General features: G+C 43.2%; 1 protein-coding gene across 1 annotated transcript in view; it reads right to left on the minus strand.

The window, feature by feature from the left end:
• Nucleotides 1-18,954, minus strand: part of dnah2 (dynein, axonemal, heavy chain 2) — a 249,711-nt gene that overhangs the window by 153,183 nt on the left and 77,574 nt on the right. The window contains 5 exon segments of the mRNA XM_031831350.1: nucleotides 12,814-12,896; nucleotides 14,164-14,320; nucleotides 16,224-16,327; nucleotides 17,035-17,196; nucleotides 17,661-17,824. Of these exon segments, the coding sequence (XP_031687210.1) occupies nucleotides 12,814-12,896; nucleotides 14,164-14,320; nucleotides 16,224-16,327; nucleotides 17,035-17,196; nucleotides 17,661-17,824 (670 nt within the window).

Consider the following 18,954-nt stretch of genomic DNA (forward strand, 5'->3'; position numbering starts at 1 on the left):
CTACACTCAAGAATACAACCCTGGTAGATATACACAGAAACATGCTACACTAATGAATACAACCCTGGTAGATATACACAGAAACATGCTACACTAATGAATACAACCCTGGTAGACATACACACATACACAGAAACATGCTACACTAACGAATACAACCCTGGTAGACATACACAGAAACATGCTACACTAACGAATACAACCCTGGTAGATATACACAGAAACATGCTACACTAATGAATACAACCCTGATAGACATACACACATACACAGAAACATGCTACACTAATGAATACAACCCTGGTAGACATACACACATACACAGAAACATGCTACACTAATGAATACAACCCTGGTAGATATACACAGAAACATGCTACACTCATGAATACAACCCTGGTAGATATACACAGAAACATGCTACACTCATGAATACAACCCTGGTAGATATACACAGAAACATGCTACACTCATGAATACAACCCTGGTAGATATACACAGAAACATGCTACACTAATGAATACAATCCTGGTAGATATACACACATACCCAGAAACATGCTACACTAACGAATACAACCCTGGTAGACATACACAGAAACATGCTACACGAATGAATACAACCCTGGTAGGTATACACAGAAACATGCTACACTAATGAATACAACCCTGGTAGATTTACACAGAAACATGCTACACTAATGAATACAACCCTGGTAGACATACACAGAAACATGCTACAATAATGAACACAACCCTGGTAGACATACACAGAAACATGCTACACTAATGAATACAACCCTGGTAGATATACACAGAAACATGCTACACTCATGAATACAACCCTGGTAGATATACACAGAAACATGCTACACTCAAGAATACAACCCTGGTAGATATACACAGAAACATGCTACACTCATGAATACAACCGTGGTAGATATACACAGAAACATGCTACACTAATGAATACAACCCTGGTAGATATACACACATACCCAGAAACATGCTACACTAACGAATACAACCCTGGTAGACATACACAGAAACATGCTACACGAATGAATACAACCCTGGTAGATATACACAGAAACATGCTACACTAATGAATACAACCCTGGTAGACATACACACATACACAGAAACATGCTACACTAACGAATACAACCCTGGTAGATATACACACATACCCAGAAACATGCTACACTAATGAATACAACCCTGGTAGACATACACAGAAACATGCTACACTAATGAATACAACCCTGGTAGACATACACAGAAACATGCTACACTAATGAATACAACCCTGGTAGATATACACAGAAACATGCTACACTAATGAATACAACCCTGGTAGATATACACAGAAACATGCTACACTAATGAATACAACCCTGGTAGACATACACACATACACAGAAACATGCTACACTAACGAATACAACCCTGGTAGACATACACAGAAACATGCTACACTAACGAATACAACCCTGGTAGATATACACAGAAACATGCTACACTAATGAATACAACCCTGATAGACATACACACATACACAGAAACATGCTACACTAATGAATACAACCCTGGTAGACATACACACATACACAGAAACATGCTACACTAATGAATACAACCCTGGTAGATATACACAGAAACATGCTACACTAATGAATACAACCCTGGTAGATATACACAGAAACATGCTACACTAATGAATACAACCCTGGTAGACATACACAGAAACATGCTATACTAATGAATACAACCCTGGTATATATACACAGAAACATGCTACACTAATGAATACAACCCTGGTAGATATACACACATACCCAGAAACATGCTACACTAACGAATACAACCCTGGTAGACATACACAGAAACATGCTACACTAATGAATACAACCCTGGTAGACATACACACATACACAGAAACATGCTACACTAACAAATACAACCCTGGTAGACATACACACATACACAGAAACATGCTACACTAATGAATACAACCCTGGTAGACATACACACATACACAGAAACATGCTACACTAATGAATACAACCCTGGTAGATATACACACATACCCAGAAACATGCTACACTAATGAATAAAACCCTGGTAGACATACACAGAAACATGCTACATGAATGAATACAACCCTGGTAGATATACACAGAAACATGCTACACTAATGAATACAACCCTGGTAGACATACACACATACACAGAAACATGCTACACTAACGAGTACAACCCTGGTAGATATACACAGAAACATGCTACACTAATGAATACAACCCTGGTAGATATACACAGAAACATGCTACACTAATGAATACAACCCTGGTAGATATACACAGAAACATGCTACACTAATGAATACAACCCTGGTAGATATACACAGAAACATGCTACACTAATGAATACAACCCTGGTGGACATACACAGAAACATGCTATACTAATGAATACAACCCTGGTATATATACACAGAAACATGCTACACTAATGAATACAACCCTGGTAGATATACACACATACCCAGAAACATGCTACACTAACGAATACAACCCTGGTAGACATACACAGAAACATGCTACACTAATGAATACAACCCTGGTAGACATACACACATACTCAGAAACATGCTACACTAACGAATACAACCCTGGTAGACATACACACATACACAGAAACATGCTACACTAATGAATACAACCCTGGTAGACATACACACATACACAGAAACATGCTAAACTAATGAATACAACCCTGGTAGATATACACACATACCCAGAAACATGCTACACTAACGAATACAACCCTGGTAGACATACACAGAAACATGCTACACTAACGAATACAACCCTGGTAGACATACACAGAAACATGCTACACGAATGAATACAACCCTGGTAGATATACACAGAAACATGCTACACTAATGAATACAACCCTGGTAGACATACACACATACACAGAAACATGCTACACTAATGAATACAACCCTGGTACACATACACACATACACAGAAACATGCTACACTAACGAATACAACCCTGGTAGATATACACAGAAACATGCTACACTAATGAATACAACCCTGGTAGATATACACAGAAACATGCTACACTAATGAATACAACCCTGGTAGATATACACAGAAACATGCTACACTAATGAATACAACCCTGGTAGACATACACAGAAACATGCTACACTAATGAATACAACCCTGGTATATATACACAGAAACATGCTACACTAATGAATACAACCCTGGTATATATACACAGAAACATGCTACACTAATGAATACAACCCTGGTAGATATACACACATACACAGAAACATGCTACACTAATGAATACAACCCTGGTAGATATACACAGAAACATGCTACACTCATGAATACAACCCTGGTAGATATACACAGAAACATGCTACACTCATGAATACAACCCTGGTAGATATACACAGAAACATGCTACACTCATGAATACAACCCTGGTAGATATACACAGAAACATGCTACACTAATGAATACAATCCTGGTAGATATACACACATACCCAGAAACATGCTACACTAACGAATACAACCCTGGTAGACATACACAGAAACATGCTACACGAATGAATACAACCCTGGTAGGTATACACAGAAACATGCTACACTAATGAATACAACCCTGGTAGACATACACACATACCCAGAAACATGCTACACTAATGAATACAACCCTGGTAGACATACACAGAAACATGCTACACTAATGAATACAACCCTGGTAGACATACACACATACACAGAAACATGTTACACTAACGAATTCAACCCTGGTAGACATACACAGAAACATGCTACACTAACGAATACAACCCTGGTAGATATACACAGAAACATGCTACACTAATGAATACAACCCTGGTAGACATACACACATACACAGAAACATGCTACACTAATGAATACAACCCTGGTAGACATACACACATACACAGAAACATGCTACACTAACGAATACAACCCTGGTAGATATACACAGAAACATGCTACACTAATGAATACAACCCTGGTAGATATACACAGAAACATGCTACACTAATGAATACAACCCTGGTAGATATACACAGAAACATGCTACACTAATGAATACAACCCTGGTAGACATACACAGAAACATGCTACACTAATGAATACAACCCTGGTAGATATACACAGAAACATGCTACACTAATGAATACAACCCTGGTATATACATAGAAACATGCTACACTAATGAATACAACCCTGGTAGATATACACATATACACAGAAACATGCTACACTAATGAATACAACCCTGGTAGATATACACAGAAACATGCTACACTCATGAATACAACCCTGGTAGATATACACAGAAACATGCTACACTCATGAATACAACCCTGGTAGATATACACAGAAACATGCTACACTCATGAATACAACCCTGGTAGATATACACAGAAACATGCTACACTAATGAATACAATCCTGGTAGATATACACACATACCCAGAAACATGCTACACTAACGAATACAACCCTGGTAGACATACACAGAAACATGCTACACGAATGAATACAACCCTGGTAGGTATACACAGAAACATGCTACACTAATGAATACAACCCTGGTAGACATACACACATACCCAGAAACATGCTACACTAATGAATACAACCCTGGTAGACATACACAGAAACATGCTACACTAATGAATACAACCCTGGTAGACATACACACATACACAGAAACATGTTACACTAACGAATTCAACCCTGGTAGACATACACAGAAACATGCTACACTAACGAATACAACCCTGGTAGATATACACAGAAACATGCTACACTAATGAATACAACCCTGGTAGACATACACACATACACAGAAACATGCTACACTAATGAATACAACCCTGGTAGACATACACACATACACAGAAACATGCTACACTAACGAATACAACCCTGGTAGATATACACAGAAACATGCTACACTAATGAATACAACCCTGGTAGATATACACAGAAACATGCTACACTAATGAATACAACCCTGGTAGATATACACAGAAACATGCTACACTAATGAATACAACCCTGGTAGACATACACAGAAACATGCTACACTAATGAATACAACCCTGGTAGATATACACAGAAACATGCTACACTAATGAATACAACCCTGGTAGATATACACACATACACAGAAACATGCTACACTAATGAATACAACCCTGGTAGATTTACACAGAAACATGCTACACTAATGAAAACAACCCTGGTAGATTTACACAGAAACATGCTACACTAATGAATACAACCCTGGTAGATATACACAGAAACATGCTACACTAATGAATACAACCCTGGTAGATATACACACATACCCAGAAACATGCTACACTAACGAATACAACCCTGGTAGACATACACAGAAACATGCTACACTAATGAATACAACCCTGGTAGACATACACACATACACAGAAACATGCTACACTAATGAATACAACCCTGGTAGATATACACACATACCCAGAAACATGCTACACTAACGAATACAACCCTGGTAGACATACACAGAAACATGCTACACTAACGAATACAACCCTGGTAGACATACACACATACCCAGAAACATGCTACACTAATGAATACAACCCTGGTAGACATACACAGAAACATGCTACACTAATGAATACAACCCTGGTAGATATACACAGAAACATGCTACACTAACGAATACAACCCTGGTAGATATACACACATACCCAGAAACATGCTACACTAACGAATACAATCCTGGTAGACATACACAGAAACATGCTACACTAATGAATACAACCCTGGTAGACATACACACATACCCAGAAACATGCTACACTAACGAATACAACCCTGGTAGACATACACAGAAACATGCTACACTAATGAATACAACCCTGGTAGATATACACACATACCCAGAAACATGCTACACTAATGAATACAACCCTGGTAGATTTACACAGAAACATGCTACACTAATGATTACAACCCTGGTAGACATACACAGAAACATGCTACACTAATGAATACAACCCTGGTAGACATACACAGAAACATGCTACACTAATGAATACAACCCTGGTAGATATACACACATACACAGAAACATGCTACACTAATGAATACAACCCTGGTAGACATACACACATACCCAGAAACATGCTACACTAATGAATACAACCCTGGTAGACATACACACATACCCAGAAACATGCTACACTAATGAATACAACCCTGGTAGATTTACACAGAAACATGCTACACTAATGAATACAACCCTGGTAGACATACACAGAAACATGCTACACTAATGAATACAACCCTGGTAGATATACACACATACCCAGAAACATGCTACACTAATGAATACAACCCTGGTAGACATACACAGAAACATGCTACACTAATGAATACAACCCTGGTAGACATACACAGAAACATGCTACACTAATGAATACAACCCTGGTAGATATACACACATACCCAGAAACATGCTACACTAACGAATACAACCCTGGTAGACATACACACATACCCAGAAACATGCTACACTAATGAATACAACCCTGGTAGACATACACAGAAACATGCTACACTAATGAATACAACCCTGGTAGATATACACAGAAACATGCTACACTAACGAATACAACCCTGGTAGATATACACACATACCCAGAAACATGCTACACTAACGAATACAATCCTGGTAGACATACACAGAAACATGCTACACTAATGAATACAACCCTGGTAGACATACACACATACCCAGAAACATGCTACACTAACGAATACAACCCTGGTAGACATACACAGAAACATGCTACACTAATGAATACAACCCTGGTAGATATACACACATACCCAGAAACATGCTACACTAATGAATACAACCCTGGTAGATTTACACAGAAACATGCTACACTAATGATTACAACCCTGGTAGACATACACAGAAACATGCTACACTAATGAATACAACCCTGGTAGACATACACAGAAACATGCTACACTAATGAATACAACCCTGGTAGATATACACACATACACAGAAACATGCTACACTAATGAATACAACCCTGGTAGACATACACACATACCCAGAAACATGCTACACTAATGAATACAACCCTGGTAGACATACACACATACCCAGAAACATGCTACACTAATGAATACAACCCTGGTAGATTTACACAGAAACATGCTACACTAATGAATACAACCCTGGTAGACATACACAGAAACATGCTACACTAATGAATACAACCCTGGTAGATATACACACATACCCAGAAACATGCTACACTAATGAATACAACCCTGGTAGACATACACAGAAACATGCTACACTAATGAATACAACCCTGGTAGACATACACAGAAACATGCTACACTAATGAATACAACCCTGGTAGATATACACACATACCCAGAAACATGCTACACTAATGAATACAACCCTGGTAGATTTACACAGAAACATGCTACACTAATGAATATAACCCTGGTAGATTTACACAGAAACATGCTACACTAATGAATACAACCCTGGTAGATATACACAGAAACATGCTACACTAATGAATACAACCCTGGTAGATTTACACAGAAACATGCTACACTAATGAATACAACCCTGGTAGATATACACACATACCCAGAAACATGCTACACTAATGAATACAACCCTGGTAGATTTACACAGAAACATGCTACACTAATGAATACAACCCTGGTAGATATACACACATACCCAGAAACATGCTACACTAATGAATACAAAGTGTGACCTACACATCAAACATTCTCACACAACACACATACAAAGCAATCAAAAGTATCAGGGCCTACAAACATCGTCATACATACAACAAATGGAGGGTGAGAAAGGAAAACCCTGAGAATAGTGCCAAAGAAACATTTCAACCCTAATAATGAAAAAGCATTCCTTTCCCAGTGTTTTTGGCCTGTTTTTCTGCACACTGTTGGTGACTGAGTATCTAGTCTAGACTACTTACGCAACAATGTTTTCAGTTTCAATTGTACTGGCTCTTCAACAAATGTCACAAGCTACCTCTGGATATGTTAAAGCTGTCTGCAGTCGAGCTACAGTAATGTGCCACTGATTGACCTGTCATTGATAAGCCATTTAGAGGGACATTATATTATAGATCCACGGGTTATAAATGAGTCTCTAAGTCTGTGTCTCTAAGCTCTGTATCTCATCTTAGGTATAATTGATGAGAGCGTGTTTTTTGGTTTCAAGATATTCCAGACTGTTCTGGGAACGGTTGTTTTTAGGTTGCAGGGAGGTTTTGAGAACGTTTTACTTTGGTTCCTTTACAGTTGGGATGTTTTACTGTGAATGTTGTGAAAGTTTTATGGTTATTAATTGTACGTTTTCTTAACACTCTAATAGCGAAATGTCTAGGTTTTTGAATACCTTTCCCAGAATGCTCCAATAAGACATTTAATAACACTGCTGGCCTATTTTTAGGTGAACTTTTTTGTAACTCGAAGCGCAGAAAGGACACGGGGAATTTCACTTGCTTAGGCATTACTCATTCAAACACATTGTTTTTACTGAGGCACGGCATCCGTGAGATTCAAAACCAGCATGACATGCTTTTCTATGCATACAAAGCTGCTCATTTTATTCTACTCAAACAGGCCCCATTTCAAAGTAAACGAGCACTCATTAAGATCAGGTTGGTGGGCAATTGGTGGGCATGGCCAACACACCTGAATGTAACCACGTGTGAACCTTTAGGTGGGGGGGGTCAAGTTCCTTAAATGTGCTGAGAATGTTCTAAAAACCAAGCGACTATCCTGCACCATTCCCAGAAAGTTGTGGGAAGGTTGTATGCAAAACCCACTCTCAACCACTCTCTCACCAAGCTCTAAGAAAAACATTTTGTGCTAGCTGGGCTCCCTCTTCGCCTCGTTCTTTCGCTCTGTTGTCTCTGCCTTGAGGCCAGGAAATGTGACTGAATACCACACTGCAACACCGGACTAATACAATAACAATGTTAGAATAATTAATACATCTACACACACAGACACACTAGAACAGACCTAAGGCCTTGCATCCTGAAACAACACGTTCTCTTGTTTATTTCTGTTGTGGTGGTTGTTTTCGCATTGTTCTAGTTAGATTCATTCCAATATTAGGCTACTGTGTAATATGCATGCTGTTCATAACGACATCTGATAGAGAAAAACAACTCCACAACACATCCCCAATCAGCCAATTACCATCCTCACTGACTGGGAACACGTGGAAGTTATGGTTCAATTAGGCTGGGTGTCGAAACCCTCTAATCCATAAAATAGGTAAAGTCAATTAGGACAACTTTCCAATTAAGGACAAATCTGTGACTTGAGGGTAGGGATATAATGAGCTGCTGCTGGGTAGATGGAGCCACACTGAGACTGTGTCCTTGTTTATGTCCTGCTATCCTGCTAACGTGTGTCCGTCTGTGCGTGTTTTAATGTCCTGCTCTGTGAACATACAGAGCCGTGAGTAGGTTCTAATTCTGAATTTAACCCACTAATTTAATCCTTTGAGACCCAGCGCGTGTGTACTGTGTGTGTTCTGGGAAAAGCCATGCATTTGAAGGGTTTTATACTGCATGTAGAATGAGTCATTTTGATCTGGCTAATGCTCACCAAAGCCCCTGCCTGCTTGTTGAGGGAGGTGTTCAGCTGGTGGACCACTGAGCAGGCATCTCTCCTTTTTGTTTCAGACAAGCCACAACAAGCTACATCATCCTGTGCCAAACTAACTGCATCCAAAGGTTGTTGTCAGTAACCGTATCCCAAAAAGAAAGTCTTTAAAGGTACATTTTAGGGCTTGACATTCAGGTCAATTTACCAGTGGCACACTGGGCCAGTACCAAGTGACTATTGGCCTGAATTAGAAAATTACTGGTCTGGGCCACGATCACAGTAAAGAAAGTTCGGTCCATATTAACAGGCAGGTGTGCTATTTTAACAATAAGCATGATCACCTGTCTGATGCAGCATGGTGGCTACATGGCTGAAGCATGATCACCTGTCTGATGCAGCATGGTGGCTACATGGCTGAAGCATGATCACCTGTCTGATGCAGCATGGTGGCTACATAGCTGAAGCATGATCACCTGTCTGGTGCAGCATGTTGGCTACATGGCTGAAGCATGATCACCTGTCTGGTGCAGCATGGTGGCTACATGGCTGAAGCATGATCACCTGTCTGATGCAGCATGGTGGCTACATGGCTGAAGCATGATCACCTGTCTGGTGCAGCATAGTGGCTACATGGCTGAAGCATGATCACCTGTCTGATGCAGCATAGTGGCTACATGGCGGAAGCATGATCACCTGTCTGATGCAGCATGGTGGCTACATGGCGGAAGCATGATCACCTGTCTGATGCAGCATGGTGGCTACATGGCTGAAGCATGATCACCTGTCTGATGCAGCATGGTGGCTACATGGCTGAAGCATGATCACCTGTCTGATGCAGCATGGTGGCTACATGGCGGAAGCATGATCACCTGTCTGATGCAGCATGGTGGCTACATGGCTGAAGAATGATCACCTGTCTGGTGCAGCATGGTGGCTACATGGCTGAAGCATGATCACCTGTCTGATGCAGCATGGTGGCTACATGGCGGAAGCATGATCACCTGTCTGATGCAGCATGGTGGCTACATGGCTGAAGAATGATCACCTGTCTGATGCAGCATGGTGGCTACATGGCTGAAGCATGATCACCTGTCTGATGCAGCATGGTGGCTACATGGCTGAAGCATTATCACCTGTCTGATGCAGCATGGTGGCTACATGGCTGAAGCATGATCACCTGTCTGATGCAGCATGGTGGCTACATAGCTGAAGCATGATCACCTGTCTGGTGCAGCATGTTGGCTACATGGCTGAAGCATGATCACCTGTCTGGTGCAGCATGGTGGCTACATGGCTGAAGCATGATCACCTGTCTGATGCAGCATGGTGGCTACATGGCTGAAGCATGATCACCTGTCTGGTGCAGCATAGTGGCTACATGGCTGAAGCATGATCACCTGTCTGATGCAGCATAGTGGCTACATGGCTGAAGCATGATCACCTGTCTGATGCAGCATAGTGGCTACATGGCTGAAGCATGATCACCTGTCTGATGCAGCATGGTGGCTACATAGCTGAAGCATGATCACCTGTCTGGTGCAGCATGTTGGCTACATGGCTGAAGCATGATCACCTGTCTGGTGCAGCATGGTGGCTACATGGCTGAAGCATGATCACCTGTCTGATGCAGCATGGTGGCTACATGGCTGAAGCATGATCACCTGTCTGGTGCAGCATAGTGGCTACATGGCTGAAGCATGATCACCTGTCTGATGCAGCATAGTGGCTACATGGCTGAAGCATGATCACCTGTCTGATGCAGCATGGTGGCTACATAGCTGAAGCATGATCACCTGTCTGGTGCAGCATGTTGGCTACATGGCTGAAGCATGATCACCTGTCTGGTGCAGCATGGTGGCTACATGGCTGAAGCATGATCACCTGTCTGATGCAGCATGGTGGCTACATGGCTGAAGCATGATCACCTGTCTGGTGCAGCATAGTGGCTACATGGCTGAAGCATGATCACCTGTCTGATGCAGCATGGTGGCTACATGGCTGAAGTATGATCACCTGTCTGATGCAGCATGGATGCAGCATTGATGCAGCATGGTGGCTACATGGCTGAAGCATGATCACCTGTCTGATGCAGCATGGTGGCTACATGGCTGAAGCATGATCACCTGTCTGATGCAGCATGGTGGCTACATGGCGGAAGCATGATCACCTGTCTGATGCAGCATGGTGGCTACATGGCTGAAGCATGATCACCTGTCTGGTGCAGCATGGTGGCTACATGGCTGAAGCATGGGGTTGCTCCTCTGCATTGTTTACCACAGGGCTTTTTAACCCTGTTCCTGGAGCGCTACCCTCCTGTAGGTTCTCTCTCCAAACCCAGTTGTAAATAACCTGATTCAGCGTATCAGCAAATTATTAGAATCAGGGGTGTTAGATCAGGGTTGGAGTGAAAACTTACAGGACGGTAGCTCTCCAGGAACAGGGTTGGAGAGCCCTGGTTGACCACAATGGGCTAACCATTACTTATATCCCAGACTCTAAATACTACCAATTGGATACCATGAAATTGGTGAGAAAAAAGGGGGTAACATAAATAAATAAATAATGTCAGCGCTGTGTCTGATATGAAAAAAGACTGAAAAGCAGGTGAAGGTCCTTTTGAATGCACAACTGATGAGCTTCCTGCCTTCGCTGAGACAGGTCTGGCGCGAGTATCCACGATGTAGCCTTGGAAACCAAATGCTGGTTGATAACAAGTGGAAAGACTGTGGATTAAATGGAAATATAATTGTTTTTTTTGTCTTGGAGTTTGAAAATGTACTGACTTAAGTGGGCCATATGAAAATTTGATTAGCTGTCCCGGTGAGCTCGGCAGATGTTGCCGGGCCAGCGGGCAGCCCTGAATGTCGAGCCCTGAGTTTCACAAAGGGGAGGATTTTCAGTTCAGCTCGGCGAAACGCCAAGTGGCAAGTCACCTTTTCCTTGAGGCCTTGTTACTGAGGTAACATGCCTCTCTCTGACCCCTGACCTTCAACTCTGTGACCTTTGACCCCTCTTTCCCTCCCCTGCAGGGGGCAGACTGACTTACCTCAGCCTGTGGTGGCCCTTGTCTTTGTAAGGTGCGATGTCCAGGGAAGTCTCTTCCCATGTCATGGCGATGCCCTCCAGCGACTGGAAGGAGAAGAAAAAAATCGACGTTTGAATGCTATTGTTAACAGACGGAACAGAGATGGGCCGGAGGGGGCGTGTGTGTGTGTGTATGCGACTGTGTGTGTGTGTGTCTGTGTATGCGACTGTGTGTGTGTGTGTGTGTCTGTGTATGCGACTGTGTGTGTGTGTGTGTGTGTCTGTGTATGCGACTGTGTGTGTGCGTGTGCTGCGGGTGATCTGATCTGCACCCCTTCTTATATGATGATTTCTGAATCAGCAGCAGCTTGAAGCAGCTCTTAAGACAGGAAACCATTGATCTTGGCAGGCACCTCCAGTGAGAGGCCTTACATGGCCATGGTCCTCTCACTGACTCTCTCTCTCGCTCGCTCTCTCTTTCTTCTCTTCCTCTCCTCCTCCATGACTTATCAATGAACCGCGTTGGGGTTTGAGGGGCTAGAGGGGTTAGGGGGGCTTGGAGGGAGGGCAAGGGCGCTATTTCAAACGCCTCTGTTCCCTTGTGGCCGGCGGTATTCACACACTATATCTGTGTTGATGTAACCTCTGTGACAGAGGAGCACTGTGTTTGGGAATTTATAGGGTTAAAGGCTGCTAAGGCGAGGGGAGGGAAAGAGAGAGAAAGAGGGGGGAAGAGAGAGAGAGAGAGAGAGATAGAGGGGTAGCGAAATAGACCCTCAGAGATGCTTACATAGCACGAACAGATCTGGGACCAGGCTAAACCCTTATGGTTCTTAGTTAAGACTGTACTTGGGGAGGAGGAGGGGGGGGGGGATAATCAGTTTTGGGGTCAATGTAATTTCAATTCAGTCACAAATTGACTTAATAGAAATGGAATTGATCCCAACAACCCTGGTTATAAGAGCAGATGTACACTGCACCTGTGGGCCATTCATCATTCTAACACTACACTGACCTTACTGAATGCTTGGATATGCTGTGATCACAGATGAGGAGCCATTACACTCCCTAAAGACTTCCAGGATCAGGAGTGACTAATTACATTTAGACCTTTGACCCTTATAACCAAAGCAAAAGGCTCCGATGACTGAACCCTCAGACCCCTAGAGGCATGTGTTGAGAGATGCAGGGACTGGGAGTCCATGATTAACGTGCTATTGAAAAGACTACGCTTTGCTGTTAACCCTGTACAGTAGGTGTGCGAGAGAGGAGGTAGGTAGAGAGGAGGAGAGAGAGGAAGGGAAGGCGAGAGAGAAAATGAGAAAAGGGAGAGAGAGAGAGAGAGTGTAAAGGAGAAGGGTCTGAAACGGACCTGTTCTATGGAGAGCTCTTTGCTGGCGGCTCCGGATATCTCCGAGATCTTGTCAGCGTGCTGCTCGAGGCCCAGGGCCACGATCCTCTCCAGGGTGAATTCTGGACTGGTGTGGTCAAACGACCGCTGAACCTCGTGGCAGATCTGCTTCCAGTGCCTAGCAACAACAGTCACAGACAGTCACCAGGTCATTGGGAGTTTTTATTAAGATTTTTTAATTATTTATTATTTATATATTTGTATTTATTGTTTAATATTCCAACCACTGATATAAAGTTGAAAGGTGCTGTCTGGTTTGCTGTCTTGTCAGTTGTTATTAGCGTTATGCAATGGTGTAACGTCATACTGATTAAAACATTTAAAAAAATACTTGACCAGATTTACCAATGTTTGATGTGTGACGTGATTTTCTTGGATCACTTGTGGGATCATAGCACAGACAAACGTCCAATGTTCCTATCAAGTTGGGTACTTCTACCTTGTTGTACTCAACCTGTTGGATTCACTCGTGTCTGTGTGAAGTGAGGCTTACACTTAAAAACATGGAGGGTCTGGTACCATCATCTAACTGGACATTATGGATGCAGTCCTATAACCTGAGTGTGATTGACAATATTGACACATTGAAGGAGGAGTATTAATGGAAGAGGAGGAGGGAGAAGGAGGAAGAGGATAGATAAGGAATATGTGCCCGAAGTCAGCCTCTGGCTATGTTCTGCCATTTAATCACAGCTTGGATTCCTCTCACTAGGAAACCCCCTAGTTACCCACAGCACCACGGTACCTTAGCCCCACTTGACTTTAACCACAAGACACCCGCCCTTCCTTAACTACAGACCAGGCACACAACCCAACCCCACCATCTTGCACTCTGATCTCTCTCTCTCTCTCTCTCTCTCTCTCTCTCTCTCTATCCGCCCCCATGGAGTCTAGCTGCGCCGCTGTGCACCCTGGGACCTGGTAGAGTGCAACGGAAAATGTGTTTTCTCTTTCTGCCTTTTCTCTTTTTCCGCTTTTTTTCCCCTCTCTCTCCGTCAGTAATCCTCTGTTTATTTTCTTCTATTCCCCAGAGCGCGGCCCAGTCAGAAAGGATCTTTCAGATGGTTACATCACTGCCGATAGGCCACAACGTTATCTCGGAAATCTCCCTCCCTGTCATTAGGTTCCTTGTCAAAACATTCCGGATCAAGCTGGATAGATGGGAAGTGGGGAACATTGTTTTGGGAACGCCACAACCAATCAGATGGTGGGGAGGGGGCTGATGGGAGGAAGTGAAGTCGCGACTAGGACTGAAAGCTTTAGGAGGAACTGATGACCTGTAGAACCTCCAGGAAAGTGAGTGAATATTTTTTTTTTTTGGGGGGGGGGAGCCCAGTGAGCGTTTACAATTGTCCAGGCAGGGACTGGCGCCAGCCGCCTTGGCTCGGTGTGAGGATAGAAACTGGGGAAGGGTTGGAGAAAAAACACTGGGGAAGAATTGGAGAAGAGCCGAAGGCTTAGAAATCCACAGGTAGGTATAGACATACCGTCCACCATCCACCGTATAGACATACTTTATAGACATACCGTATAGACATACCGTATAGACATACCGTATAGACATACTTTATAGACATACCGTATAGACATACCGTATAGACATACCGTATAGACATACCGTATAGACATACTTTATAGACATACCGTATAGACATACCGTATAGACATACCGTATAGACATACTGTATAGACATACCGTATAGACATACCGTATAGACATACCGTATAGACATACCGTATAGACATATTGTAGAAAACCCTGCTGAGTTTTGAACATTATTCTACAGAGAAGCACAACCTTGGGGGGAGAACGACGGAGGGTGGGTTTACCTACATTTACATTTGAGTCATTTAACAGACAATCTTCTCCTAACTGCTGTAGTGCATTTGAGGTTCGAAAGTAAAGTGAAGGAGAACGAGTGCTATGGGAGGACTACACTGTTTGTGTATGAGAACGTAAGTGGACTTCTACACAGTACTGAGGATCGTCAGCAGGACATATTACTCTCTCCTGGCCTGACCTGTCCCTCATGGCTGGGTTCCTCAGGTCAGAGATGAGAGGGATGGTTCTCTTGAACTGGTCAATCCTGTTCTTAGAGAAGTCCACTATCTCCCACTGCTTATCCTGCAGACACACAACAACAACAACAACAAAAGTTACATAACAAAATACAAAGTCCACTTCATTACCAAAATTGCGCAACAAATGCAAGGGACCTATTTAGCGCACGAGGGAAAAGTACAGGTGCCCAGTACCATGCAGAGTACCAACGATGTGTATAAACCCTGGATGAATAACAGCCAATGAACAGCCATCTTGGTACTGCTCCTCCATTGTAAAAAAAAAAATGTTTTTTAAAAAGATGTGGGAAGCTATAGAAATGTATTTAAGGAAACCTAGTAAGTGGTACAACTGAATGCATTCTACTGTGTCTTCCACATTTGACCCAATTTATGAACATCTGCATTCGACATGTTTCTTCTATTGCAGACACCTTAATGCCTACTTTTAAATGATATTACGTGAGCTCAACATAAATAAAAAAGAACAATTATTTTAAAATGTCCTTAAAGTATATATATTTTTTTTACAGAGTACTAATGTTACTGTCCCAACTATTGAAATACTGTAGAATTCAATTCATTCTGAGGATTGCTCTTACTGGGGAATGCCAATATGGCCGACCTGCGGCTTCAAAGCCTCTCAATGGGCAAGACATAGCTTCAGCAATCCAGAGCAAATCATTGGATAGAACATAGAGTAGAACCATCCCTACATAGATGGTAGAGTAGAACCATCCCTACTGTAGCTGTGGTAGATAAGACACTGACCTTGAGTTCCCTGCTGAGTTTGTGTAGTTTCTTGAACATGGCCTGGGCGGTGTTCTCCATGCTCTCTGTCTGCAGAGTGACAAACTGACCCGCCTTCCACTCATCCCAGTGGGCATCCCACTGCTGGGTGATCTCCCACACCTGCTGCAGGTAGTCTAGGTCCTACAACACAACACAGAACATACACACATCCCCTTTACAGCGCAATGCGCATCCTACCACAAGCCTACGTTATGACTTCAGATGGTGGGGGGGGGCTTACAAATGAACCCCAAAACATCCTCCTTACTCTCTACATTGAGTGAACGGGGGAAAACCCTTGTCCCCTCACCTATGTCATTTTATTTTACTAGGCAAGTCAGTTAAGAACAAATTCTTACTTACAATGACGGCCTACCAGGGAACAGTGGGTTTAACTGCCTTGTTCAGGGGCAGAACGACAGATTTTTTTTACCTCGTCAGCTCGAGGATTTGATCTGGCAACCTTTCGGTTACTAGTCCAACGCTCTAACCTCTAGGCTACCCGCTGCCCCAAAATGCGCGACCATAGCACCCCGCTCGTCGTACGGTTCTTCTATACTGAAGATGCCCAGGCCGTGGGTTGGGGTTATGGGTAGGTGGGCTACCTTCTCCAGGGTCTGTACGTCTTTAGAGCACGGCTGTTCAAGCTTGAAGATGCCCAGGCCGTGGCGTATGGTTCCCTCCTCCTCCTTCAGCGTGTCCAGCTGGCCTCTCAGCGCTGCTACCTTCTCCAGAGCCAACTCGCACGTCACCCCACTACCAAACGGACCTGCAGTACGGTACACGCACAGTACATACATGTATACGTGATACCTTGTAATGTGTATACTTTGCATATATACACAGCACAGTACAGACACGCAACTGCACACACGCGAGAGATACCGGTACATGCAAACAGTAAGCAGAGCTGTTAATTCAACAGCAGTAAGCGTGACAATGTATAATACTGTATGTAGTAACCTTGAGCTGATTTCACAGTAGAGAAACGGTGTGATTGTATCAGCGATGGTAATCTGTCCTGTTTAACGCAACAGCGTGTGGTAGGGGAAATAGAGAAGAAGTGTTTCTCCCTCTGCGTCATTCATGTTGTTTCACAGCTTGAGCCCAGAGGTCAGTGTGTCACGACTTAACCCCCTGAGGAAGGGATGGATGAAGAGGGAGAGGTCAGATAAGAAGAGGAAAATAAAGAGCATCAGGGGGGGACGAGAGAGAGGGGGAAAGAGGGGAGAGATAAAATAAAGAGCATCAGGGGGGGACGAGAGAGAGGGGGAAAGAGGGGAGAGATAAAATAAAGAGCAGGAGGGAGGTTGAGAGAGAGGGGGAAAGAGGGGAGAGATAAAATAAAGAGCAGGAGGGAGGTTGAGAGAGAGGGGGAAAGAGGGGAGAGATAAAATAAAGAGCAGGAGGGAGGTTGAGAGAGAGGGGGAAAGAGGGGAGAGATAAAATAAAGAGCAGGAGGGAGGTTGAGAGAGAGGGGGAAAGAGGGGAGAGATAAAATAAAGAGCAGGAGGGAGGTTGAGAGAGAGGGGGAAAGAGGGGAGAGATAAAATAAAGAGCAGGAGGGAGGTTGAGAGAGAGGGGGAAAGAGGGGAGAGATAAATAAAGAGCAGGAGGGAGGTTGAGAGAGAGGGGGAAAGAGGGGAGAGATAAAATAAAGAGCAGGAGGGAGGTTGAGAGAGAGGGGGAAAGAGGGGAGAGATAAAATAAAGAGCAGGAGGGAGGTTGAGAGAGAGGGGGAAAGAGGGGAGAGATAAAATAAAGAGCAGGAGGGAGGTTGAGAGAGAGGGGGAAAGAGGGGAGAGATAAATAAAGAGCAGGAGGGAGGTTGAGAGAGAGGGGGAAAGAGAGAGAGGAGTGAACCCCTTTTGTACCCTGTGAGAGTATGAGAAAGAGGAA

The sequence above is a fragment of the Oncorhynchus kisutch genome, linkage group LG9 (genome assembly GCF_002021735.2).
Source record: "Oncorhynchus kisutch isolate 150728-3 linkage group LG9, Okis_V2, whole genome shotgun sequence".
Classification (NCBI taxonomy): Eukaryota; Metazoa; Chordata; class Actinopteri; order Salmoniformes; family Salmonidae; genus Oncorhynchus; species Oncorhynchus kisutch.